Here is a 27233-nt window from a genome sequence, read left to right as displayed (position 1 = left end):
TGTGGATATGTATATACATATGTAAATAAAGGGACTTGAGATAGGGAAGAATAGAAAAAGAGCAGGTCTGGGAGCGAGCTGGGGAGATAATGAGTTTGATTTTCGACATGTTGAACGTGAAATGCTTATAAATAGCTGAGGAGAAGTTGCTCGGAGGGAGTTATATTTATGGATCTGACAGTCCTGAGTGGTTAATGGGGTGGGGATATAGATTTTGGAGTACTCGCATATAGAAGAAAGAAAGTGAAATCACCTAGGGAGAGTCTACAGAGCGAGAAGGGAAGAAGTAACGTGTGAGAGCCTTGGTGAATACAGGTCAGTTGGAGGTGGGGATGGTTGTCAGAGAGGAATAGCTATCGTGGGGTGTAAAGCTAGTTCATCCAGAGAGTGAAGCAGGAGACCAAGAGACAATGTGGCACCAAGCCCGGGAGGAGGGTGCTTCAAGAAGGCAGGAATAGTCACAAGTGTCAGGTGCTATCTGACGAGGACAGATACTCCATTGGTAAGTGATGGGGAGTCCATCTGGGGACTCTGTGGAGAACAGAAGTGATAAAACAGAAACTGGATTAGAGTCAGGCTGGGAACCGGATCAGATTAGATAACCAGTTGGTCTAGGATGTCTGGAGGTTAATAGGATTAATGAAGTAAAAGGGATTTGATCCAGGAAGGGAATGTATGTGCAATTTTGTTTTAGATGGCTTGAACTTGTGCCATCTAAAACATTTTGATGGAGCAGAGGTTAAAAAAAAGAAAACAGGAGAAGAGTGAATGTATTAGAGAGAGGACAACGGGACAGGTCCCTCAGTTCTAACAGGAAGAAAAGAGGAATTGATGGATGTTTTTGGCTGTTGGTAGCTTTCTAGATTTGGTGGTGGGATGTTGAGAGACCAATCTGTTGGTTTTCAATCAGTCTGCTGGTTTTCAGTTGTTTTGTGAGGTAGGAAATAAGGATGACTCCTGAGCTTTTGGCCTGGGTGACTTTATGAATGGTTTTATCACTTACCAAAATAGGGAATATGTACTGTACTTCTCTCCCAGTACTCAAACAAAGCCAGTTAATTATAGATGTAATGGTTTAAGATCTGTTTTAATATCATATAAAAATAAGAGAATTTCATTGCATTGCCCTATTTTTCATCTGTCTTTTGATCTGTTAGCCCCTTGGGAAATACTGACTGTAAAGTACAGTTGACTGCGGTAGACTTGTCAATGACAGACAAAATTGTGGCTTTAAGAAATAAAACAACTTCTAATTATTCACGTTGGTGGCATATAAAGATAGTGAGAATAATTGAAAGAAAGAGAAACCAACTAGCTATAAGTTTTAACCTTTATTTTTTTGCTAGTAACAGCTTGAACCAGAGCTGCAAATCATAAATAAACTTAATGAATTAATTTCACGTATTTTCTCTGCCCTTGTCTACCCTTGATTAAAATGTTAAAATATATTAATGTTTCTTAAAGGCAAGAGAATGAACCCCATGAACTAGTTCATAACTTGATAACCATCCAGTGAATATAGTCACTAGATATATATTTTAATCTTCATGGTAATTTTCTCTATATACATAGCATGAGTGTCTTTAGACAGAAAAATATTGCAATAATATTTTCCACACACAGAGCATTTTTGCTCTGAAAAGCTCTAAGCAGAAGGTGCTCCAGATGGTGTCGCTTTAATGTGTATTCTTTGTATACTTTAAAAATTATTATTTTGGAAAATAAAGCTTTCTTGATTACACTTAAGGCTTTCTGCCATGATATTTGATGCTGTTATTGGGACTTAGAGTCTGTGCTTTTCTTGGTGTAGGAAAAAAAAAAAAAAGAAAGAAAGAAATCATGTTTTTGAATACCCATTGTTAGTCAGTGAATGTCCTGGACCCTGCTGAGGTCAGAAGGCACTTTTCTGGACAGTAGGTTATATATCCACTGTGACTGAAGTATTCAGTAGATTACAGCATCCTTTTCATAAAATTTAAAAACTATTTCTGCACTTGGCCCACATTCTCTGTGTATCTCTTTCTGATAAATAAGTTACTGTGTGCACCATCTCACATTCTGTAGCTTCGTGCTCGTTTGTCAAAGACGCCTATTATTAAGCTTTTATAGAAAGGCTGTTAGTTGTAATAAACACAGTATGAATAACTCAACTGTGTTCATCAGAAACAGAACAGCCTAGCTTTTTGTTGTTGTTTGCTTGTTTTAATTTTTTAAAGATTGTTTAGTTGACCTATAGTAAAGCATGAAGCACTTGATGGCTCCCAAGCCTGATGACATCCAGTTTTAACTGCAAATTCCAGACATAAAGAAGTCGACACTGGGGAATAAACATTTTATCGATATGTTTCACAATTATGGGACAGACTACGTTTCTCAATTTGGGTGATTAATATCCTAAGTTGAAGATTCTTATTTCATATCAACTTATTGCATGTGATTTTTTTTCCCTCCTTGAATTGTGTTTTATAGCAGCTGATATGTTAGCAATACCCTCCAGGGTGAATTATCTTAAAGTGGTTTCTAAATTGTGCATTTAATTGCAAATTAAACAGTAGCTGATTGCCCACAATATCAGCTTGACTGCTTTTGTAACTTTCTGATGATTTAATTTGCAGAGATGGTTTAATCTGAATGTTGCCAAAGCAAACCACTCTTCTCTCACCACCCCCGCAGGTTTTGCAGAAAGAAAGGGACTATTCAAACTTACATTATAAGGTGATTTTTTTTGTTTGTTAAAGAGAATCACGATAAAGGGAATGTGTGCCTATTTAATAAAAGGTGGATTTTAAAGTATATATTATTTTCTTCAAAAATGTATTTCATTCAGTTCAAGACACCTCCCATATACTAGAATATAAGCTTATGAACAAATAAATGCAATATGGTGTGAAAAAATACAAAAGAATGAGAAGATCACTTCTAGATAAATGGGATCAAGATAATCAGTTTTTATTTTTTAAGAAAAAGTATATTTAAGTGGCTCTGGAATCCTAGGTAGGATTAGAGTAGGAAAAAAATGAGGAGTTGAGACACTAAGATCTTCAAAGAGGTGAAAACGATAGTTTCAGAGAAATAGGATGGGCTAGGGTACAACTTCAGTCCAGCTCAGCCTTAACCTTCAATTCTTAAGGAGGAAGCATGAGAGAGTGGGCCTGGAGAGATAGATCGATACCATATTAGTATTATCAATTAAATGTAATTAATAACTTGCCTTGTTCTGGAAAGGACTGCAGGCTCTTTACAAGGGTAAAGACGGCTTTTTTTTTTAAAGCAGACTTGAAACAGGGCTGTTTCTCACATTCCTATAGGTGATTGCCTAATACTATATAGAGATGAAATTGAAGACTTGGAGGCTTTTTCTTTCTCAGGGAATAGTGTGCCTTGACACTTTTTACTAAACTGTTGGCTTCGGAGGAAACAAGCTAGTTAAGCTAATATCTCATTCTTCATTGTTCTTGTGATACAGTCTCTGTATCTGCAGATTTTCTTAATAGTTGTTTGCCTCTTTCTGGCTAAAATGCCATCACTGTGCAGCAGTTTCTTATCTGAAAGTATGGGGAAAAAAATACTGTTTCTCTATAAACTAAGATGAGGGTGATTTATGGATGCAATGACTGAATAAAATGTTCTGGACTCCCATCTCTGTCCATGAAGAAATAACTGGTATGGAACATGCCCTCTCACTTTAAACAACTAGAAAACTTGACAAAAACATATGAGATGAACTATTTTCAGACTTTAGGACAAGAGGTATCCCAGGATTGTGATCATGGAGAGAAGGGAAACAAGTGACATAAGGGTTAAGATCACCTTGGCTTCTTATCAGTCCCTGGCACAGGGAATGGGGGAACCCAAGCAGAAGGTGGTGGTTTTGCTATATTGAAGAGGTTTTGTTGTGTTGACTTCCCCTGTAGAGATAGGGGAATCTGTGGTAGCTAAACATTGCAGGATAGAGTACAGAGCAGAGGGGGAGATGTGCAGAGCAAGAGCTTCAGAAATCTTCAAAGGAGTTCCCTTCCATCTTCAGCTCAATACGAACCTGCATATTTGAAGGTCGAAACTCCAGGTAGAAATACTCCCAGGGTGTGCTATGAGTTGAACAATTCCCAGAGTTTAGACACTGCTGGAGTGGGTTCAAATTTTATCTAGCCAAGTTAGACAGACTTCATTAACACAGAGCATTTGTAAAGACTCCAGAGCGTTAATTCCAGAGTATTAAGGCTAAACCAGCCTTCAGGTAAAGGCTGCTCCATTTTTACCTTACTAAGCTTAAAAACAGACCTCTTCACAAGTCATTTAGTTACCTGGGGTCAAATAGGCAAAAGATCCCAAAACAAACATCAACACCCTTTAAAGGAAGACACAATCCTGGCACTGAATGATGTCTAGCATACAGTAAAAGTTACTAGCAAAGTGAAAAAGCTGCAAATCAGTTGATAAGAACAGACCCAGAAATGAGAAAGATAATGGAAGTAGCAAAGAATATAGACAGTAATTTTAAAATATTATAAATATTGTAAAAGATAACACCCTTTGACATAAATCACAGCAAGATCTTTTATGATCCACCTCCTACAGTAATGAAAATAACAAAAATGAGCAAGTTGGACCTAATTAAACTTAAAATCTTTTGCATAACAAAGGAAACCATAAAAAAGACAACTCACAGAATGGGAGAAAGTATTTGCAAACGAACCAATGGACCTTTAAAGGATTAATCTCCCAAATGTACAAACAGCTCATGCAACTCAACATCAAAGAAACAAACAACCCAATCAAAAAATGGGCGGAAGACCTAACTAGACATTTCAGCAAAGAAGATATACAGATGGCCAAGAGGCACATGAAAAGATGCTCAACAGCACCAATTATTAGAGAAATGCAAATCAAAACTACAATGAGTTATCACCTCACAGTGGTCAGAATGGCCATCATCAGAAAATATACAAACAATAAATGCTGGAGAGAGTGCAGAGAAAAGGGAAACCTCTTGCACTGTTGGTGGGAATGTAAATTGATACAGCCACTGTGGAGAACAGTATGGAGGATCCTTAAAAAACTAAAAACAGAACTACCATATGACCCAGCAATCCCATTACTTGGCATGTACCCTAAGAAAACCATAATTCAAAAAGACACATGTACCCCAATGTTCATTGCAGCACTATTTACAATAATCAGGACATGGAAACAACCTAAGTGTCCATCGACGGATGAATGAATAAAGAAGATGTGGTACATATATACAATGGAATATTAGTCAGCTGTAAAAAGAAATTGAGTCATTTGTAGAGATGTGGGTGGACCTAGAGTCTGTCATACAGAGTGAAGTAAGTCAGAAAGGGAAAAACAAATATCGTATATTAACGCATATATGTGGAATCTAGAAAAATGGTACAGATGAACCTATTTGCAGGGCAGGAATAGACACAGAGAACGGACGTGTGGACACAGTGGGGGAAAGGGAGGGTGGGATGAATTGGGAGATTAGGTTTGACATAAATACACTACCATGTGTAAAATAGATAGCTAGTGGGAACCTGCTGTATAGCATAGGGAGCTCAGCTCAGTGCTCTGTGAAGACCTAGATGGGTGGGATTGGCGGGGGAGGGAGGTCTAAGAGGGAGGGGATATGTGTATACTTATAGCTGATTCAGTTCACTGTACTGCAGAAACTAACACAACATGGTAAAGCAATTATACTCCAGTAATAAATAAATAAATTAAAAGACAATTATTTACACAGAGAAAAAAAGATGTAAAGGAAAACATAAACATAGAAAAATGGATCTAAAGAAGGAACCAGATGGAACTTGTAAAGCTGAAGAATACACTATCTGAAAAGAAAATCTCACTAGATCAGCTAAATGCAAGAACAGACTCTGCATTAAAAAAAAAAAACTCGAACTTGAAGGCATGACAATAGAAATTATCAAAACTTAAGCACAGAGGGAGAAGACTGAATAAAATTAGCAGAGCCTTAGTGACCTGTGAGACAATATCATTCTTATGTAAGTATAATTAGAATCCCAAAATAAGAGAAGGATGGAGTAAATATATATGTATATATTTGAAGAAATATGGCCAGACTTTTTTCAAATTTGATAAAAACTGTAAACCCACAGATGTACTAAGATCAACATACCTCATGCATGATAAAGGCAAACCACATCAAAACATATCATAATCAATTTCCTGAAAACCAGTGTGAAGACAAAAAAAAATGAAAAAGTACCAGAGGAAAAAAGACACATTAAAAATAGGGGACAAAGATGAGAATGTCTTGTCAGAAGCAGTGCAAGCCAGGAGATAGTATAAGATATCCTTTAATGTGTTGGGGCCAGGGGGGAAACAAAATAACCAAACCAGCAGCTATTAGCCTAAAATACTCTATCCAGCAAAAAGATCTTCCAGAAATGAAAGCAAAATAAGTATTTTTTGGTCAAACATGCTGACTTATACTACAAGACTCAGTTTTTGATTTCTGTATAAATGCCTAGGATATTATCTTCTTTAGTCATGTTTTTGGAATGTGTTGTTTTTGTTTTTTAGTTGTGTTTAAAATGTTCTTTATAAAGGTGAATTTATTTTTCATACAGCCATATTTATAGATCCTATCATTTGTTCTGGTTCTTGTCAGTAGACCAAGCTCAAATATGATAGTCTCTACTTTGTGGTTATTATATTACAGTTTTGAGAAAGTTGTTTTTATTAGTCTTGGGACTTGGTTTCTAGGTCTTATTGAACTGTCTTAACTCATTATTGGATATAGGGATTTTTTTTTATTTGGCTTTGAAGTACCATTTAAAATTTAGGCTTGGGGAATGGACAGGAAAATTTATTTTTCTATAATTAGAGTTCTTTAAAAGAACTTCCAGATTTTCAAGATATAAGTTCCTATTTCTTTGGAATCATTATCCAGAAATGTAAAATTGTTGTTCGATAACACTTGAAATCACAAAGTTGGCCAGCATTTGTGTTGAAAATATCTTTTGATGCTTTATTCAATGTGCACAGAGTTTAGATAACATCAGAGAGGAGAGCTGTTGAACTGATGCTATTAAATGTCAAACATCTACTGCACAAGATGATGTATTTTAGGATTCAGCCTTTGACAAGTGGACTCAGGAGTTAACTTGGCATTATTCATTCTACCCTTCACTAGCTCACAAGCAGACAGCTAAACTTGTCATCACAGGATTTCTTCAGGTTAGAAAGAATATTTGAAGTTGGAAACATTTACAGTTAACGGCAGAATTATACTGCTATCATAGGAGGGCCATTGCCTTTTGGATTTCTTTTACTGCTTGCTCAAATACTCATTGTCGTTTGTTTATAAGCACACCTTTTCAAAGATTTTTGTCTCATATTCAGAGCTTAATTATCAGATAAAAAAACCAAGACTCAAAAAGAGTTAAAATTTTCTCTTTACCTAAACTCCTTAATTTAGCCAGAGGTAATTTTGATTAAGTCTACATAATGTAGGGGCTTGATATTCCTCAAGGAAGTTACCCAGGTTATGTAGTTTCATTTAGACAAATATGCCCAGCAGTAGAATGTTTTTGAGCTAAAGATGATATAAGGCTAAGGTATGTCAGGAGTATCAGAGCAAGTATCAGAATTCTTCAAAAAGAAAATTATAAGACCCGGAGGTCAAGGCTGTTGTGGTGGTGTGGAAAATAAAAACAATAGATAGAGATGCCAGGAGAAAAGAGATGAAGATTATGGGCACCAGTGTCACTTAAGAAGAAGTTACAGCAAGTTCAGAAGATGTTAGAAGTGAATGGAGTGGGGTGCCAGTAGCTTTAGCTTCTTAGAGGAGCATTTCAAGAAAAGAAACCAAAGGACAGAAAGGAGTACTTTTGTTTTCTTTTTAAATTAGGGCCAGTGAATTATCAGGAATGTGAAACATTACCCACTCCCCCCCAAAAAAAGAAAGAAACCAAAACAATCCAGAGTTCAAGCAGCTCATTCCTTTCTCTTTGGGTTGAATCCAAAGTAGCTGTCTCATAGTCTGAAATGAAAATTAAATAGTTTTCTACTTAAATACATCAACGATTACTTTGTGTTTCAAGTCAAATTTTATATCTAGTGTTAGAACATTAAAACTTATTTACCCACTAAATACCTCGTCCTATGCTAAAGGCTGTTGATGCTGAAATGCTTTCTTTGTTTGCTTGTACAAAGTTTGGGGTGTAGCGGCTAAAACATTCACACAGATAGAGCAGGCGATATGATGGTGGGTAGAGTGGATGTTCAGGATTAAGAAGGGACGCCTGGTACACAATAAGCATTGGATGGAGAGAGATGGGGATGGAGTGTCAGCGAGGGTTACCTGGAATACACCGATCGGGGAGGAGCTGGAGTAACCAGCCAAAGGGCCGGAAGTATTTATTATGAAGACAGGAACATGTTAATTCTTCCTTCCTTTCTTCCTTCCTTCCTTCCTTCCTTCCTTCCTTCCTTCTTTCCTTCCTTCCTTCCTTCCTTCCTCCCTCCCTCCCTCCCTTCCCTCCCTCCCTCCCTCCCTCCCTCCTTCCCTCCCCTCCCTTCCCTCCCTTTCTTCCCTTCCTTTCCTTCCTCTCTCCCTCCTTCCTTCCTTCCTTCCTTCCTTCCTGGAATGGCAAAATTGGAGGGGAAAATATGGGCCAGATCATGAGGGCCTTTTAATCTTGAAAACTCCAGAGCTGCTGTGGAAGGACAGTGATTAGGAAGTGATGTCATTAGCTTCATATTTTAGAAAGATCATTCTGGCAGTCTTGGGGAGCAGGGACTGGAGAGGTGGAGAATTGGGAAACGAATTTTGTTTGGAGGGGTTTTAGTGATTTCAAGGAGCAGTACAAAGGCCTGAAAGAAAGTGATGTTCAAATAAAGAGGAGGCAGAGCATATATGTCAGGGAACTGGAATGAACAGAATTTTGTGACTGAATTCATGTGGCAGTGATGGGGTGGGAGTGGGGGTGGACCAATATACAGTTAATGAATCCTAAATTTCTGGTGGGATAAGTGGAGAAAGTAGTACTGGTTTGGTGTGAGGAGGGATAAAGATTTGAGATGCTTGTGGCACCTTAAGGTGAAGATGTCCAAAAGTCAACAATAATTAGTATTATGTTTTATTATTTACTAATATTACATTTATTATTATTCTCATTTTGCCAGTGATGAAACTGAGAACCAAGAAGATTGATAACTTGTCCAAAGTCATAAAGAGAATGCCAGAGCTAAAACCTGAGTTTGGGAATTGATTGGATTTCCCACTCTCTTAGCTGCTTTATGCTCTTGCTTTTCAATCACATAGAGATCTGATTTGTAAGACAGTTATCGCCTGGAGATAGGGATTTGGGAGTTACCAGCTTATATATGGGGGATGAAACCACTGGCCTGAATGACATGTCCCTGGAGAGTCCTTGGAGTTCATGTGAGTGCACTGAGGTTACAACTTCATTTTCAGAAACAGGAGGTGAGCTTGGGAAAGAAATTGAGGCACCAGAAAGATAGAAGGAAAAGCCAGGAAGAATTGTGCTACAAAAGCCGAATTGGGTGGTATTTTTTTTCCTCTCTTTTTTTTTTAAAGGAATGAAATCATCAAACAGTTCTAAAATCTTGAAAAATATAGCCCCAAATATCCATGAGAAGTCACAGGTGATGCTTGCTACAAGGGTTTCTGTTCAGTTATTCAGAAACAGAATGAAAGGGGAAATGAAAGGAGGCAAGGAGGCAAGACCACAAGTTCAGGGAACTTCCTGGACTCTATATAGAGAGAGACGTGACTGTACATGCAAAGAGGGATTGAGTGAGTGGAAGTTGGTGGTAGAGGGGTTTTCTTCCTCTTTTTTAAATATATTTATTATTATTTATTTATCTTTGGCTGTGTTGGGTCTTAGTTGTGGCACGTGGGATCTTTCATTGCGGCGCGTGGGCTCTCTAGTTGTGGTGTGCGGGCTCACTAGTTGCGGTGCACAGGCTTAGTTGCCCCGCGGCATGTGGGGTCCTAGTTCCCTGATCAGGGATCAAAGCAGCTTCCCCCGCATTGCAAGACGGATTTTTAACCACTGGACCACCAGGGACGTCCCCAGAGGGGTTTTCTTCTGATGGATGAGACAAGATCCCATTTATATGGATCTAAGGATAATCTGTGTAGAAGTTAAGAATTTTTAAAAAGGCAAAATTATAATTTGAAATATTTTTGAAACCTTACAGAACATTATACATCCATGGGCATACCAAGTTGGATTTCACAGTCTGGCATACTGCAATTGCAAAAGCAGCAGGTACAGATGGGAATGCATTACAAGATCAGCAGCTCAGCAAAAATGACGTTCCCATTATCGTGAACAGCTGTATAGCATTTGTTACACAGTATGGTAAGTGTCACAAAGTTTTTATTCAACCCACAGAACTCATAGTAGCATATTTACAGTTTTTAAGTGGTACCTCCATTGGACTGAATTAGAGCCCTTTCTACGTACATCAGTGAAAAAGAAAAGTGTCATCACTCTTCAGCCTAAATGCCATTCTTTCTCACAATAAAGCTCATTTAAATTATATCATGTGCCTTTACCATTTCCTTCTTCCTTTACATGCATAAAAATTTTAAATTACATAGTAGAAGAATCTATATTATAAAATGTATATTAAAAATTGATTAAGATTGTACTTTTCAGAGGTTATAACTTTACAGTAAATCTAGGGGAACGCAGAGGCCCCTTAGTGTGTTTTTAGAAGTGGTAAACTATGGGACAGTGTGTAAAAGAATTTACTTTTTGTTGGCCTGCATACAAAGTGTATGTGTATTTATTCCACTCAATGTGCTACTGGTCACATGTTTATATTAAGAATCATGGTCATTAACTGTGATAGTTTGACTTAATTGTAACAAATATTTTTATGAATAGTTTGCAGGTTAAAACCAACTTGATTTATACCCACATGTGCAGCTTCATTTTAATTTAATATGCTATGGTAGTATTTTAGCTATGCCTAAAATTAACTAAAGTATGCCTTTATTATTCATGTTTATTTTCAAATTATTGTTCATTCTTAAAATTCCTTCTGTTACATATTTCCTTAATACTCTAAAAGGTAGAGTAAATAAATTGCTTAACTATATTTTTAATATAAAAATATGTTTTTTCTTTTAACCTGTCGATAAGTGCCATTGATTTAGATTGTACATGCAAAAAAGAGTAAAACGATTATCTGGTATTTTGGAAGCTATTGATATATTAACCTTTCATTGTTCTCCTAATATTAAAAGTATCTTTGGGGTTTTTAATTTGAAAAGAAAATGTTATCATTGAAAGAGCTGTAGTAAAACATTGTGTTATGAGGTTTTTTTTACTTATTTATCAAGTGTCTGTTGTGTGCTAGCTGCTGACTTTGAGACTGGAAGTTGAACAGTGGGAGTAAAGAGTGAAACACAGAGCCATAAATCATGCCTTCCAGTCTGAGAACTAAATAAGCTGATGTGAAACAAAATGTCAAAAATAACAAAGGCTACGAGGAAAATAATTTTAGGAAATTAAGTTTAGAATATGTGTATATTAATATATTTTCTCCTAGGGAGAGTGCCATTTTAAGTATTTTAGTTATTTCATATGTAATCCAAGTACAATTATCATTAATATTCAGATTTATTGTGTTTTAATTATATATCTATTGTAAATATGTATGTAATCACATTATGTGGGATTACTCTATGAAGTTCCTTCCCTTGATAGTATGTTTATATTTTTCTTATCAACTGTCATCATCTGTTTATTTGAAAATGGGGGAAGAAGAAGGTTATCATCTTCATTTATTAGTAATTCAGTATTAGTGCATTAACATTTTGTAGGTGTAAATGAATTGCACACATATTCTGTTTTAGCAAGAGCATAACCTCATTGGGAATTTTCAAATCATCTTAATTTCATAATGGCATAAAGTGCTTCATAAGCTGACAAATGATTAAAATAACTTGACTAGCTTCAGCGTATCCAACTTAATGTTTCTCTGGGGAAATCAGAAGTTTCTTTGTGGTGTTTATTTGAATTTAAAATCATTAAGCATTAGATTGTTTTCAACTAAATTTCATACATTATAGCTACTTTGTAGCTCTAGCATAAGGTACATTAACTTGCATATTAAAGTAATAAAGCCAATAAAAGTCTTCATGTATTTTTAGCTTTTTTTTTTTTTAATGAGCAGAACATGGAGACCCAATATTACCAGCATGTATACAAGGGAAGATTTGATATGAACTTAGAAAATGCCCAATAATTATAGGATGCAAGTGGTTAGCTCAGAGCCTTTATGGTCATAATTATTTTGAATTTCCTAATCTTTGGGTTAAAATCTAAGGCCAATTTTTTGTGCTCATGGTGTCAAGATCCGAATCTGACCAAGTTCACAGAATAATTCTTAGAGTTTTAATCTTTTTAATGAGTTACAGTAGTTCGTTCTTGGGGGAATATATTTAATTTATGTAAACAAAATTACCTTCAAATTCACATTCAGTTACCTTGTGTACCAGCTATTAGAGATTCACTCAACCAGCAACATAATCTCTCAGAAACTTGGCTTTTTTTTTTTTTTTTTTTTTTTTTGTAGAATTTGCTTATTATTCTGTTGTGGTCATTTACTAAGTACCTACTGAGTTCTTCTAGGAACTGTGTAGCTGCTGTATACAGAAAATAAGACATGATCTTTGCCTTCTAGGAGTTTACAGATTGTGGATCAAAGGCAAACAAGTGGGCAATTACATATCAAGTGTACAAAATTCTATGGCAGAGAGGTTCAGGGTTGGTACAGGTGTCAATGGTTTAAGGGTGAATTTCAGCAAGTGTAGAGGTGGTCATGGATGGCTTCATGGGTGAGGCATGGAACCTACCACAGGTCTTAAGAGAAAATGGGAACTAGTTAAGAGAAAGAGGGAATAGGAATTCCCGGAAGAGGAAACAGTGTATGCCTAGGTGCAGAGTCATGAAGGAGGTTGTCTGTTCAGAGAACTTGGGGGTAGATAAGTGTGGCCAGAACTCAGTGTGAGAAGAGTGGACAAATACAAGAGGCAGGAGGGTTAGTTAGGAAAATTCATGTAGGGTCTTATGTATCATAATAAAATCCTCAAACTTGCCCTCAAAGCAGTGGGAGGGCTGTATCCATATTTTTAAGCATGTTGGTAACACTAGCCAACCTGTGTCTCAGACCATGCTGTTGTCATTTTCGAGACTGACTGGAGGGCTGCACAGGAATAGGACAGGGAGTTGTGATAACATAGTGAGGAACTGGGTGCACAAAATAATAATAGCACAAGGGATGGAAAAAGGGGACACTTTTGAGAGAGAAGTCATGATGAAAAATATATGTGACATTTTTGTTTGGTGTGGTAAGTGAGAAAGAAAAGTTCTGACTTGTAAAGGACTGGGGAGGAAGCAATGCCAAATTCTGAGGTATAGGAACAAGATAAATAAAGAACATGCTGAGATTGGGAGGTGAAGTAGTGAATGGGGCAGGAGAATTAATTTGTTCATATGTATAAGTATAGTGTGTGTTGCATGTATTATTTATATAGTATATATATATTAAAGTGCATATGTGCATTTGAAATTTTAGGAATTAAAAACCTGAGTGGAAATGTACATGTAGTAGTTGAAGTGATGAAGATGGATGGGTTCATCCACAGAATTTGTAGGGGAGCAGAGAAGAGAGTTGAGGATGGATTGCTGGGATTATCAGTAAATACTAGATAGCAGAATAAATAGAAGACTAGAAGAGTAGTCATAGAGGAAAGGGGCAAAAAAGATGAGATTATAACATCATGAAAACCTTGAGATTAACAGAATTTTAACAGGGATTCATTGGATTGTCAGACACTGCAGGGATTCTTATCACATAAAAACTGAAAAGCATCTAGAAAATAGATATTCTTGATGAAGATGGTCCTGATACAGTGGGAATTGGGCACAGAAGCAAGATTATGTGGTTGAAGGATTAACAGGGATGTGGGATGAGAGAAAATAAATATAGGAAACTCAGATTAGTTTTGGAAGGAAGAGAGACAAGAGACCTGGGGGGGGAGGGGCAAAAAAGATTTAAAAAATTTTTTTGTTTGTATATCATCATCACTCCTCTTCCTCCAGTTAATCACTGCTACTCCTCTTATTTTATATGGGAAACTTGATGAATCTGTAACTGTGAAAAGGACATGACCCAACTCTTCATGTAGAAGAAGGTGAAGGTGGGAACAGACAGAATTAATACACAAATGTGAGTGCAGAGACTTGAGGAAATTTATACCAGAGAGCCTCACTTTTGTCAGTGAAACTGGAGGCAAATTTGTATTCTGGGAGACTAAGCGAAGGGTACTTGTGGTAAAAGAACATCTGAAAAAGATGCTATGAAGGACTAGGGGAAAGTCTGGCCAGAGACTTACTAAAAGCTGAGGATGAAATAGTTGTTCATCAGGTTTACATTTTAAATATTAAAGTTGCAGGGGGAGGGGCTCTTTTTTTCTCATGCATGTTTATATCAGCTCTTGGATAATGATTTTGTCTTGTGCATCGTTCCAACACAAAAATTTGTTCTATTTTTAAGATATCAAAGTGGATTTTGACCTGAGACTTCTTTCATATAACCATTTTCTTTTTTTTTAACAAAGGTTTAGGGTGCAAATATATCTATCAAAAGAATGGTGATCCTTTACATGTAAGTGAACTCCTGGAGAGTTTCAAAAAGGATGCAAGAAGCTTTAAATTGATAGCTGGAAAACATCAGCTTGAAGATGTGACGGGCGTATTGAAGAGTTTTCTCTCTGACATTGACGACGCACTTCTTACTAAGGAGCTCTATCCATATTGGATCTCTGCCTTAGGTAACACATATAATATAGAACAGAATAAGGCTTTGCCTTCTCATTTGATAATAGATTTTTTAAATCTCCTTGAAAATCTGAATATTTAATTGAAAGGAACAATATACATAATGGTTCAGAACAGAAATTTTGCAATCAATAGTTGTTTATATCTGCCTCAAAAGAAATTTATGGTGATAATTGCTAAACAGTGTTTTATGGTAATACTTAGTTTCAGTAGATTTCCTAGTGCTTACTTTGCCTTAATTTTGGAAGTGTTATTGTCAAGTCCATGTAGGCTGTTAATTTTCTCATTAAGATTAAAATGAAAGTTTAATATAAGATTGTTTTACACGGTTTTGCCATATGGCTGTTTGGCTTTCCTTTTTCATTTATTCTACCTCTTTAGAGTTACATAACAATTTTTTTTTTTTACTCTTTAATTTTCTAGATTCTGTCTAATGAAGCAAAAAAGCTTTGCTGCACTGTAAGAGAACTTATTTAAGAAATGACCCTAGAAAAGTTAATGGGTCAGATTGATTTTAGTAAAACCTATATTTTTATAGGTTTTACTAATTATATTATATTAGTATTATATATTTTATATTATATTATACTATACTAATATATATACTAATATATACTAATTATATATTTTATAATATATATATAATAAATATATATAGTATATATTTTAATTATATTATATTAATTAAAATCAATTAATTCAAAATAACTCTTTTTATAGAAAGATTATGATAAATATTTTTAAATATAAACATTGCCTTTAATCCCAGATTTCTAATAGAGCTATTTTCATTTTTCACATTATTTTATAATCTTTGTCCCCATGCCTATGATTTACATATAATCTTTATTTTATTAATAAACCAAAAATATTTTCCATATATCTACAATGCTTTCAAAATGACAATTTTGAATCTTCATTTTTTCCACAGTTTTTAAAATGTATCATTGAATTATACCATAAGTTACTAATATATTTCTCTCTTGTACATTTAATCTGTTTCAAGAAATTTTTTTATAAAATGACCTTTGAGTTTAACTATATGATGTCCCTCTGTTGAGAATAGTTTTTTTCATTGAAAGCATTTGTTTAATCTAAAACATAACTATGACATTTGAAGGGATTAATTTTGAAATGTCATAAAACATCCACAGTTTGAAAAATTATTCCAAGAATGTCCCTTATTTGTGTCAGCAAGAAGAGAGTAGTATTGCTATTAAAATAAAGCTTTTCACAATTTAACTGCCTAACTCAGAAGTCTTATAGTTACTTCCCGATACTTCTAAAATCAATAGTTTCAACTCTAATCACAAGAAAAGTTGATTGTATAATTTTCTGGAATATAAAATATGGAATTAGATGATATATCTTTTAAGCCCAATTACCCTGCCATCCTCATTTTTTGTTTTAAGATTTTATTGTAATTTATAACCATGAAGTTATTTATAGTATCTCCATTTTATAAAGAATTACAATTTGTCTTCATTATAAAATCATTTATCAAAAATCTGTGACAAATATGCTTTTGCTGAAGTTGTCAAATTTCATGATAGAGATGTCTTCATTGTTGTCAATCTACCAGCAGGAGGTAGTTGGGAAGTATTAGCATGTGTCGGAGAGGAGTGTGTTCACCTTTCATTTGGATGTGAATCCTTGAACATTTACTTGGAGGCTTCTACTATTGGGTCAAATAGTGTTAAAAGTTCTTTGCTTTTAGATCCAATGTAGCTCACCCTGACCTGTCAGAAAAGTGCCCTTTGTTGGATATGACAAGAATAAACTAGAACTCTCTGGGTGAACTCACAGGAGAGCTCTCTTGGGTCCTGTGAGCCCAAGGCGAAGAATGCCCTACAGTGGCATAGCACCTATTTATATGATATATGACCTCTTCTTCTAAGAACGCTATTAAACTGTTTGCAGTCTGTGGCTAGTTGAATAGATCATTGTGTTTCCTATATGACCTAAAATCTATCTTCAGTTTTCCTTTCCAATTACTTAAGCTTTATTTTGAAAATATCATCTATTTTATTCTTATAAGATTTGTGGAAATATGCTGTAATAGCATGACTTGTTATAAGCGTAGTAGTATTAATTGCATTTTGTTGAATAAATACAATTACCTCTACAGTTAGAAACTGGATGACACAAGGGAAAATGTTTGGATTATACCAGGGGTGACAGAAAGTTCTTAATTCACTTCTAGTATCATCTTTGAATGTCATTTGGGTGTCATCCCCTCTTGCTTTTAGAGAGTCATCTACCAGCACAGTTAAGTCAATATGACCATGTTTACTTTTATAGATCTCATGTGCAAGCAAAGTCAGTACAAAAGAGCTATCAGTTGCAGTTTTGAATAGGAGCATACTTCAGAAATGTGTCACAGAGTCTCTTACCTCCCCAGGGATCGGAATGCCCTTTACAAGTGACTGTGTACTTTCAAAGAATCATAAAGTGCTGCTGGCTTTCTGTTAATAGAATGTGTAGGGCTAAGCAGAAAATGAAAAAGTCTTGTTTCCAAAGGTAGTTGGGAATTGAGAGGGGATATATAAGTGCAATCCCCCTGAGTTACAGAGTCAGCACAAGTTATTTATTTGAAGAGAGTTCTCCTATTTCCCCTGTGAGGGAGTAGGTTAGACCAGACCACCACTGCACATCTTCTAGACTCCAGAACTTTGGAGGTTCCTGTGTAGTTGCTCTAAGTATTTGACTTCTTGGGGTTAGGAGAGTGGAGGAGAGTAATTCCTTCTCATCCTTCTCTCCATGACTAAGGCAGAGGGTCCATCCTCCTCTCAGTCTATATCATCGTTTCCAGGGCCTACACATGACTTCTTCCACTGTCCCCTTACCTTCTCCAAAGAGTTGAAGGTTCCAGGGCTGGTGAAAGCTCCCTTACATGGATCTGTGGGGTAAGGTACAGTTCATAGTTCTGGGATGGTTCATAGTTTGGGGAAGATTTTTATGATTCCACAAGGGAAAAAAGTCAGAAGTGTCATTTTCAAATAACAAATAGTGAAATCTTTCCATAGCTACAGTTAAAATACTTTTGGCTTATCTTTTCAATTTGTATTCTAATTTGTTGTTAATTGAAAAGATTCCTCTTAGTTGACATTCAGTAGTTTGTAAAGTTGAAGATAAAATACAACCCTGGGTTTTGAAAGTGCTTCATTTTTAATTACAAAGTATAAGAACTATGACGTATAGCCCTGGAATGTTTTTGTAAATACTTTTCCAGAATTATAGAAGTTTGAATGTTTCCCTATTGAAACTTGATTGTGTCAGTGAAATAACAATTGCGAATATTGTTTTAAAATATTGATAAAAGGCAAATTGGTAATACAGACGATTAGTTAGGCCTCAAGTTTTACGTGTATGTGTTTAACCTCTAGATACCCAAGATGACAAGGAAAGAATTAAAAAATATGGAGCATTTATACGTACTCTTCCTGGGGTCAACAGAGCAACATTGGCAGCTATAATTGAACACCTTTATAGGTGGGTGGATTCATGAACTTTTCTAGACATTTCAAACGTGGCACTCAATAAGACATTATTTCTTAAATTTAAAGTACTGTGGTTAACCTTCTATTTGTGTCTATGAATCTTTCGCCATATCTTAAGAATAGTTTCAAAATGGAATTCCCATGAACTATCACTTTAGTGTCTCTTAGTGGAATTAAGACACGTTTCAAATAAATAGCACTGGAGAATTTCTTAAATGGATTAGAAATAATCATGCACAGCAAATCAGATACATCTAGTACATAAGCAAGAATTTTAAAACATTTAAGAGGGATGTCAGAGAAGGAAGTACAGGCACCAGAATTCTATAGCAGGAATCTGTGAGTACGGTATTTTCTCGTGGTGGACTCTAATAAACCTTTATTTCTTTATTATGAGTTTGTGTCTAACTTGACTCCAATATTTTGGTGTCAGACAGTTGATTAGATGAGGGAAATTTTAAAAAACATTTTCTATGTTGGGGCATGTAGTCCCCTGCATTTGGGAGGATAAGAGGAATAAAATGGTGGCTTGAGAAATGACATCTGAAGGATGACAATGTTTGGGAATAACATTTTAAGTCAACAAACTTAAGGTTTGTTTGTTTTGCTATGAGCAAGTTTTGTCATTACAAAAACTTAAATCAGTGTAAATATTGCTTAAGGAACATATTGTTTGCAGCGTCCTTCGTGGATGCAATATTCCCTTGAATAAATTTCTATGAACCTGAATTCTACTAAAAGTACCTTATTTGGAGTTTAGATTCCTAAATCCTCCACAATTGGTCTTTTCTCTTTCTCTTTCTTTCCCAGCCACCACTTCTGATACTTGTAAACTCCATTCCTACTGTAAATCTGATTTTCTTATTGCATCATATAAATGTAGTCTATATATTTATAGTCCTGTCTCTATGCCTATGAGACATTGGACAGATAATTTTTTCTCAGAAGTTATAATATGTCACCAGGCTGCTACAGTTATCATATTAACATTTTAAACATTGTTACACATAATTCTTAAACTTTATACTTGAATTTCAGATGAGTTCCTTCCAATCCTTTTCTTCAGTTGACATATATTTTAGCTCCTACTATGTATAGTACAATGTCCATTAAGGTTCCATGTAACAAAAATAGTTGATAATAATACATGAATGACAAAAATAGTCTTAAGTCTGCAGTTTCTAAATAGCACCAAGGAGCCCTGGGACATCACAGTGGGAACTCACAGGGATGCTGCAGGGCATTTTATATTTTTTAGGAAAACACAGCGCCCTCAGGACAGATTTTAATATGAAGAATTTTAGCATAAGACATGGAATTATAAAGGAGGGATTAAGTGGTTCATTGTGTGTTGAGGTCCAAGTGATGTTTTAGATTTAAATGGATAAACGAACTGGGCATGAAAGAAAAATAAGCATGAGACATGATTGAAGGATATTTTCTAGGAAATAGGTGTATCAGGAGATGAGATGGTTGTAGCTAGCTGGCAGGAGGCTGCGAAAGACACTGTTGGTCATGCAGAAACATTTGGATTTCATTCCTTTAAGTGATAAGAAGTGGCTGATCCAATCTGTTTTAGGATAATAACCCATGTCCTGCGGTTGATTGGGAAGTTAGAGTAGAGGCAGAGAAACTATTTAAGAAACCATTTCCTTGGGCTTCTGATGAGAAGGCTGAGTGGGAAGAGAGTGAGCTGGCTGAATATGGGACACTTGGGGATGCTAGTGTGGGAGCAGTGAAATAAAAGAAGAAAAGGAAAATACATAGTGTACATGCTTTATGCCAGAAATTAAGGCAGCTATAGAAACTGGAGAGGTGAGAAGTGCTGGAGGAGAAGAAGGTTATTGCAGAAGGAGGTCTCAGGAGAGATGGGAATGTTTGATAGTGTTGTCAAAAGTTTGAGAGGTCAGTTTGAATAAGGTCAGGTTGACTTAGCATTCACTTCCATCCCCGCCCTAGATAACAGACCATTTCCTCCATGACTAACTTTGACTTAATTCCATTGACCAGGTATTTATTACGCACTACAGTGTGATTAACACAAAGTCTCTGACTGTGAGATGCTTAGATTCTAGTAGCACAGGCAGACATGCAGATAAATTTTCCAGATGTTTACAGTCCAGTGTGATAAAAAAACAAAAAAAAGTACGGAAGTGGTTTTGAGAAGGATGCCCACATTATGACATCTTCCTCTATTAACTTGCAATGCCTTTTGCATCTTATAAATTATATATGATGATCAAGCTTGCTCTGTCTCTGCTATGCAATTTGGCATGTCCTTGTGAGTTTCTTACACTATCATATATATTCCTGTCGTGTTTCCTTATTTTTCTTGTACTACTAGAATCTTTGCTCTTCATAGTCAGGTGTACCTACCTTAGTCTTGCTTATTCCTTTGATAGACTTGGTCTCCCTTTTTTAGTATGTACTTTAGAAATTTACAAATGTAATTAGGCAACTGAGCAGCTGCTATGTCTATAGTCAGTGACAGAGAGCATTAACAGATACTTCCATGGGCATCAGTTAGAGCTCTCGAGCATTTTTATCAGTGTAAATTTCCTTTTATTGGGGTAATGGCTGTATTTTGTTTTAATCACTTTGAACTTACATTCGTGAGTACTTTAAATGCTCTTTGTAAAACTCAAGTGTTGTAGCCTACTGGTTGGGATAATTGACTCCTCTGTTCATGTCTGTTCATTGTAAAAAGCCATTCTTAGTTCTATCCAAGAAAATGTAATTGTATTTTTTAATTAAGTGATTGCTTTTGAGAGAAAATATCCTATTTTGAATAACTATCCAAACACATGCTGCCAGGCATTTTCTCACCCGATATGTACTTTCTGGGAACGTCAGTCTAGCCCTAAACCTTGAATTTGGAACTCTCTCCTGTATGCCTCCTGATTTGCCATTCTTGCCTTATTTCCTGCTTACCTACTGCCCCTTTCTCCTCTTTTATTATGCTCCTACCCCACAAGTCATTTGACACCATTCTGCAAGCACACCTTTATGCCTTAACTGCAGGTTGTCCCATTAGTGGAATTGTCTGGATATGGTGGGTGAGGAGTCCCTCTTCTAAAGCAATGATCAAGTACTGCTTTGTAACTTGTAGTAATATCTATAACAGTAGTCTTTTCTTATGTTCTTAATTACACTGAGCTACTTGGAAGAAAGAACTGTGTATTTTTCTTTAAATCACCACTGTACCTTTTACATCAGAGACTTTCAATATATGTGTATTAAAAAAAAGAGAGAAAAAAATAAATGAGTATGAAGACTTATAAGTTCTATGAAATTTTCAAATAGAAATACATTGTAATAAGCTCTGCTTTTCTCTCACAGGGTTCAGAAATGCTCAGAATCAATCACATGAACGCCACAATTTGGCCTTGGTTTTTTCCTCCTGTTTGTTTCAAACTAAGGGACAAACTAGTGAAGAAGTGAATGTAATTGAGGACTTAATTAATAATTATGTTGAAATATTTGAGGTAAATATTTTATATCCTACCATTGTAAAAATAGTTTTGATGTTACTGTTTGCAAACAAAAATGTGTATTTTGGGATGCTTTTGTTCAGGTCTTTATGAATATTTAAAGAAAATAACGGATAGTTATATGATCCTTAATTTTTTAGATATAACTAGCTTTTTAAGCTGTAGCCGTTTCATTTAAATCTGGCTGCTTCTAAAGCTTTTTACCATCTGGTGTCTTGGACAGAATATTTCTATTTATAGTGTTTCTATGGTTTTTTTCCTCAGTATATGTATGCATTAAGTATGTCTGCTTAGAGGTATGAAATTTGTGAATTTCACAAATTCGGTAATATACATCAGGCTGATAAGTTTTGCAGTTGAAAGCATTTTAGTGTTTTCTTTTAATTGCGCGTGAACTGGAAAAAAAGAAGATTCTGAATTAACAGTTTGTGGTTTTTATTAAGTCATCTCTGTTCTAATTATTTGACTTTTCAATTTGCTATATTATGAAGTGCAGATTTTCATGTTTTATCAGAAAACTGTTAGAATAGGGATGATTTCTTAATTCAAAGGAGTAAAAATAGACTAAATAAACATAGAATTTGAATATGGGGGGAATATAAAGGATCTGGGTCAAAGGTCCAGCTCCATTGCTTAACTGCTTCTGCCATCTCAGGGTTGCCATTTAGCCTTTTGGGGCATTCTATTAAACAGTCTTGTACAAGACCCCTTGTTTTCCAGGGCTATGTATATACCGATGAAATCAAATAGCTTAATGTAATAGGTCACCTTTTGTAGAGTTCTTACATTCTTACAATAACTGATAAAAAGGTTACTTAGCAAAGGGAAAGAAACTATATTTTAATAAAATAAATAACACAGTTTGTATCTTAATTTATTATAGGACTGGACCAGAATTGTTGGATCCTCTTTGCTCTTTGATCTCCTTTTTACTTCTTCCTATACGTGTCTACTATTTTTGATCAATAGCAACTTCTTTGCAATAGTTCTGATGCTGAGAAATGAAAGACGTAGAAAAAAAAATGTGTGGCTTTGCATGCTCTGTTTATTTTCTATTTTTGTACTGTTAAATAAAAATGTTTACATAGTTTTGTAAATCCAACTTTAACCAAATGGCGAAAATTTCATAAGCACTTAATCAACATTTCTGTTTGAGAAATGAGTCTTGTCTGTCAACCTACATAAACTCTATCAAACACATCATCAGCCCCTTTGCTAATTAAATTGCCTCAGCAAAGGGGATTCCATTGACGGAATCTGCAGCCTGAAATGATATCGTCATAAGATGTTCTGAACTTTATGAGGCTGTATCTAGTTGGCTTTATTTCTGCCCTAGCTCTGTGGGCCCACACTGCTAAAGATGGCCATTCTTATTTATTTTTAATGTGTTGTTCTTTAAATTCCTGAAGAAAGTTATGTGAGGATAAGTACCATCACTCCTTGTATTTTATTAGAATGTCCCAAATTATATTTTAAACAGGTTAAAGAAGACCAAGTCAAACAAATGGACATAGAAAATAGCTTTATTACCAAGTGGAAAGACACTCAAGTGAGTAGTAATAGTTAGATCTCTGATAAAAAAAAAAAATTTTTTTAGACAACAAAAAACAAAAAAATTTTCATTGTAAGTAAACATTTGTTGTGTTTATTTTCAAATCCTATTTGAAGTGAAGTAAAAGTAATGGGGAAAAAGAACTAGATAAAATAGTCGTGAAATTCTGTAGCATTGCATATATGCAAAATGCCAAAGTATGCTAATATAAATTTTTTAAAACATAGATGGAAAAATCAGTTTTAATCTTATCAAAATGTCCTTTTTAAAATCAGTTTTCATTTATAAAATCACTATTGAAAATATTAGTGGATTTCAAAAGAAGCATTTAAAGTCAAAAGAAATACTAGAATCAAATTGAAAATTCAGACTCCCTAATGATTCTTTCCATTATCCTTTGAAAATAAGTTATTTCTTATATGCTTTGCTTTGCATGCTCTTGGATGATTGCACTAGTGGGAATGTTTCTATTGTGCTCTTTGTAACATACGTTTATTTATGTCTTAAGTGACTTTTCTTGATCTTTTCTTGCTTTCCTTGGTTGCATCATACCAGATTTGTGTGTTCAGGTTGCACTATACTTTCCAGAGTACCTTTCCTTGTTTGATGAATATTCACTGGACTTTCTTGAAGTTGGTCTTCTAATAACTAGGAATCGTAGTGGATTCAGGGTACCAATGCAAATAATAGAAGTGGGTCAAATATCAATAAATTCTCCATATAGATATACACTCATAGGATGAGGCCAATGCTTCCTTCTTAGTCAAACCCTAAGTTCACCTCATTCCTGAAATACACACAACTAATTAGAGAAGTTGTCGGAGTTATCATTCCATATGAGGGATGTGAGGAAAGGCTTTCATCCTAGTGCCTAGCTCCCCGAGTACTATAACATTAATTCTCTAAGACAGTATGTCCTCCATTTTGACCCAAAGTAATTAATGCAGCCTCCAAACAAGTTAGCAGTAACACTAAAAAATGTGGCTCCTTATCAGTTAGTTCTCTTGGATTCTTGCTTTTCGGGGAGAGTTTCAGTTATGAAATAAAGGATTGTGTGAGCCCATGGGATAATCTTTGGCAGCACTATCTATATTGTTATTGGAATAAAGTATGAGTACCATTCTGCAAGTGTATCATTTATATTATACTAAAATAAAGAATGAGCCTTGAATGCTTTCTGATTAAGTAGAAGTCAGTAAAACAAGAAAAGAATTGTCTATAAAATAGAGTAATTGGGAAAGAAAAGTAGAACAGTTTGGAAAAAAATCTGTTGTTTTGCTGGAGTTTTTCTCTAGTCCATTCAAAACTCCTCTGAAGTAGTTTCCTGACAGTCTCTAAGTCTTATCCCTGTTTGAATTTCTTAGCTATTCTTGTTTTTGGCTGCATGCTATGAGTTCTTTGTATTTGGTTTTTTAATTTTTAAAATGTGTCCTTCCTGGAGAGTTGTTTATGCAAACACAGGGAAAAGTAAAAATGTCAACTGTATCTTTTCTTCCCTAGAATTTTATGGAGCACCAAAAGTGAGGAAGAAAAATTGGAAATAAGCTTTTCTAAGCCTGTAGTGTCAGAATAACTAAGAGCAGTTCTTCAAAGTACATTTTTAATGTTTTTTCCACTAAATTTACTCATCAGGTTGATTCTGAGGCAGATTTAACTGTGGAAAGATCATTCCTCCATTATGACCTTTTTTTAAAAATGAGTGATGGATATTATTTCCAAGTGTTTATATAACTTAAGGGAATTTCTGAAAAAGCGACTCAAAATATTTTTCACAGATTCGTTTCATTCTTTGTTAATCTTCTCCACATGTGCTGTCAGTCTACATAGTGATATCTTATGCTTTTTATTTTCTGGCTTGTGTATTCTTCACTTAGTGTGTCTTCTTGGTTATAACAGTGACCCAAATAACCTAGCACTTGATGCTTGGCTAAAGGTAATTAAAATAAAAACTTTATTATCTCCTTATTCTATCACTTCACTTTTAATTTATTTGCTAAATATACTTTTTCTATTTGTAATTTTAACACAGCTCTGACCTAATTTATCTTCAAATTTCAATTTTGGACTTATCATCTCTTTATGTCCACTGTAGCCAGATTCATTATCTCAATAAGAATGTTAAGGGTATGTGAGGTCACTAAACTTTTGAGTAAGAGAGAAAAAACTGCATTGCGATTGTGTTTGCTAACTATGTCATTTGTGTAGATTGCTTGTCCTTAATCAACCACATCCAGAAAATGGGTATCATTATGCAACTTAACAGGGGGAATGATCTCATTTCATTATTATAAAATCATTAGAAATATGACTAGGGTTTTCTAAACATCTTAAGTGTCATGTGTGTGTTCTTGCAAGATACTTACATTTGCTCTCTTCACATCTGCCCTTTTCTAGGTTTCCCAGGCTGGAGATTTGTTAATTGAGGTATATGTAGAAAGGAAGGAACCTGACTGCAGTATTATAATTCGGGTGAGCCCTAAAGATGGATGTAGAGTACTGTTGGAAGTCATAAGTGTTAGCATTAGTTTGCATATCTTGAATTTTCTATTGTTTCTTCTGTCTTATTTTACACGTCCAATTCAAGTCCTGACAAGTTTGACCCTTCATGCCAATATCCTCTGGGAATTCCATGTTTTAATGATTTGGAAAGAGACCATCCTATGTTCTTTAGGTTATGGTTAGGACGTACTGTAGGTTCTGTAAAACTACCTGAGCTCAATCACCTGCTCCTCTCCTTTCTTCCTTGTCAACATTAGGCAACTTATATACTCCATCTGAGTCTCAATCTTCTGATCTGTAAAATGAGGGAAAATTACAGTATTTACATCATAGCACTGATATGAGGACTCAATAAGATCCTGCCTATGAAACACTTAGCAAATTGCTTGGTACATAAGTGTTTAATAAATAACTACTAGTAGTAGTACTATTATTATTAATCCCCCACCCTTGTATCCTAGACTTAGCTTCCAGTCTTTCAATGTACTTGAATATTCAATAACTCTCTTCTTCCTTGAGACCATCAGTTAGCCATTTGTTCTGAATTAAAAAGATCCTTCTCGTGTTACCATATTCTGTACTTAGTCTGCCTTAGTGAGAGCGAGACTACTTTCTCTGTAGGCAGAATAGACGTGATGCCATCTAACAATAGAAATTCAGCTTAGCTTTTTATCACTTTAAAAGTCCAAGATTAAACAGGGTCTTAACATTAGATATTTCTGGACTTCACTTAGGTCAAAGATATTGTAATTATTATTTTATATTTTTTAATGATTACACATAATGACTCTTTGGCACTGATTACTCGCCTAGTTGTGCAGTTGAACTACTATGAGCTGCCTTGCCCCTCCTTGTCCCCATCTATTTGTTATGCTGAACATGTGATGTTCATCACAGGGGACATGAGGAAACAGTACAGATTAATCAGCCCAAGTCCATCACTAATGCTGGAAGAGGTAGTCAAAGCACATGACTTAACTCCACTTACACATAAACTCTCTAGTAGCTCGTTTTAATCTTATCTGACTAATAAAGCCATAACAGAAGTTATTACAGTTGAGCAAAGTGCTTATTTGAGTATATTCACATAAAGGACTGTCCAGTTTCACCTACAACAACTCTAAATTCTCTTGAAAAACATAACAAAAACTATACAAAAATAATCATTAACATGCGTTTAATGCTTAAAACTTTGCACAACTCTTACATTTATTTCAGCTGATCATTACCTCAACCCAAGGAGGTAGTTGAAGCAGGTGATGGCTCACATTTATATGAGTAGAAACTGGGAAATAATAGCATTCAGGCCTGGATGCAAACCTTAATCATCATA

At 35.2% G+C, this 27233-nt stretch overlaps 1 protein-coding gene across 1 annotated transcript in view; it reads left to right on the top strand.

Annotated features, from left to right (window-relative positions):
• Window positions 1-27233, top strand: part of ARAP2 (ArfGAP with RhoGAP domain, ankyrin repeat and PH domain 2) — a 188765-nt gene that overhangs the window by 103648 nt on the left and 57884 nt on the right. The window contains 7 exon segments of the mRNA XM_032633599.1: window positions 10201-10364; window positions 14639-14851; window positions 18245-18350; window positions 21698-21715; window positions 21717-21843; window positions 23330-23398; window positions 25796-25870. Coding sequence (XP_032489490.1) covers window positions 10201-10364; window positions 14639-14851; window positions 18245-18350; window positions 21698-21715; window positions 21717-21843; window positions 23330-23398; window positions 25796-25870 — 772 coding nt within the window.

Source organism: Phocoena sinus, chromosome 5 (assembly GCF_008692025.1).
Source record: "Phocoena sinus isolate mPhoSin1 chromosome 5, mPhoSin1.pri, whole genome shotgun sequence".
NCBI classification, from domain to species: Eukaryota; Metazoa; Chordata; class Mammalia; order Artiodactyla; family Phocoenidae; genus Phocoena; species Phocoena sinus.
Note: the sequence above shows the minus strand (reverse complement) of the source record. Positions and strands in the feature narration are given on the sequence as shown.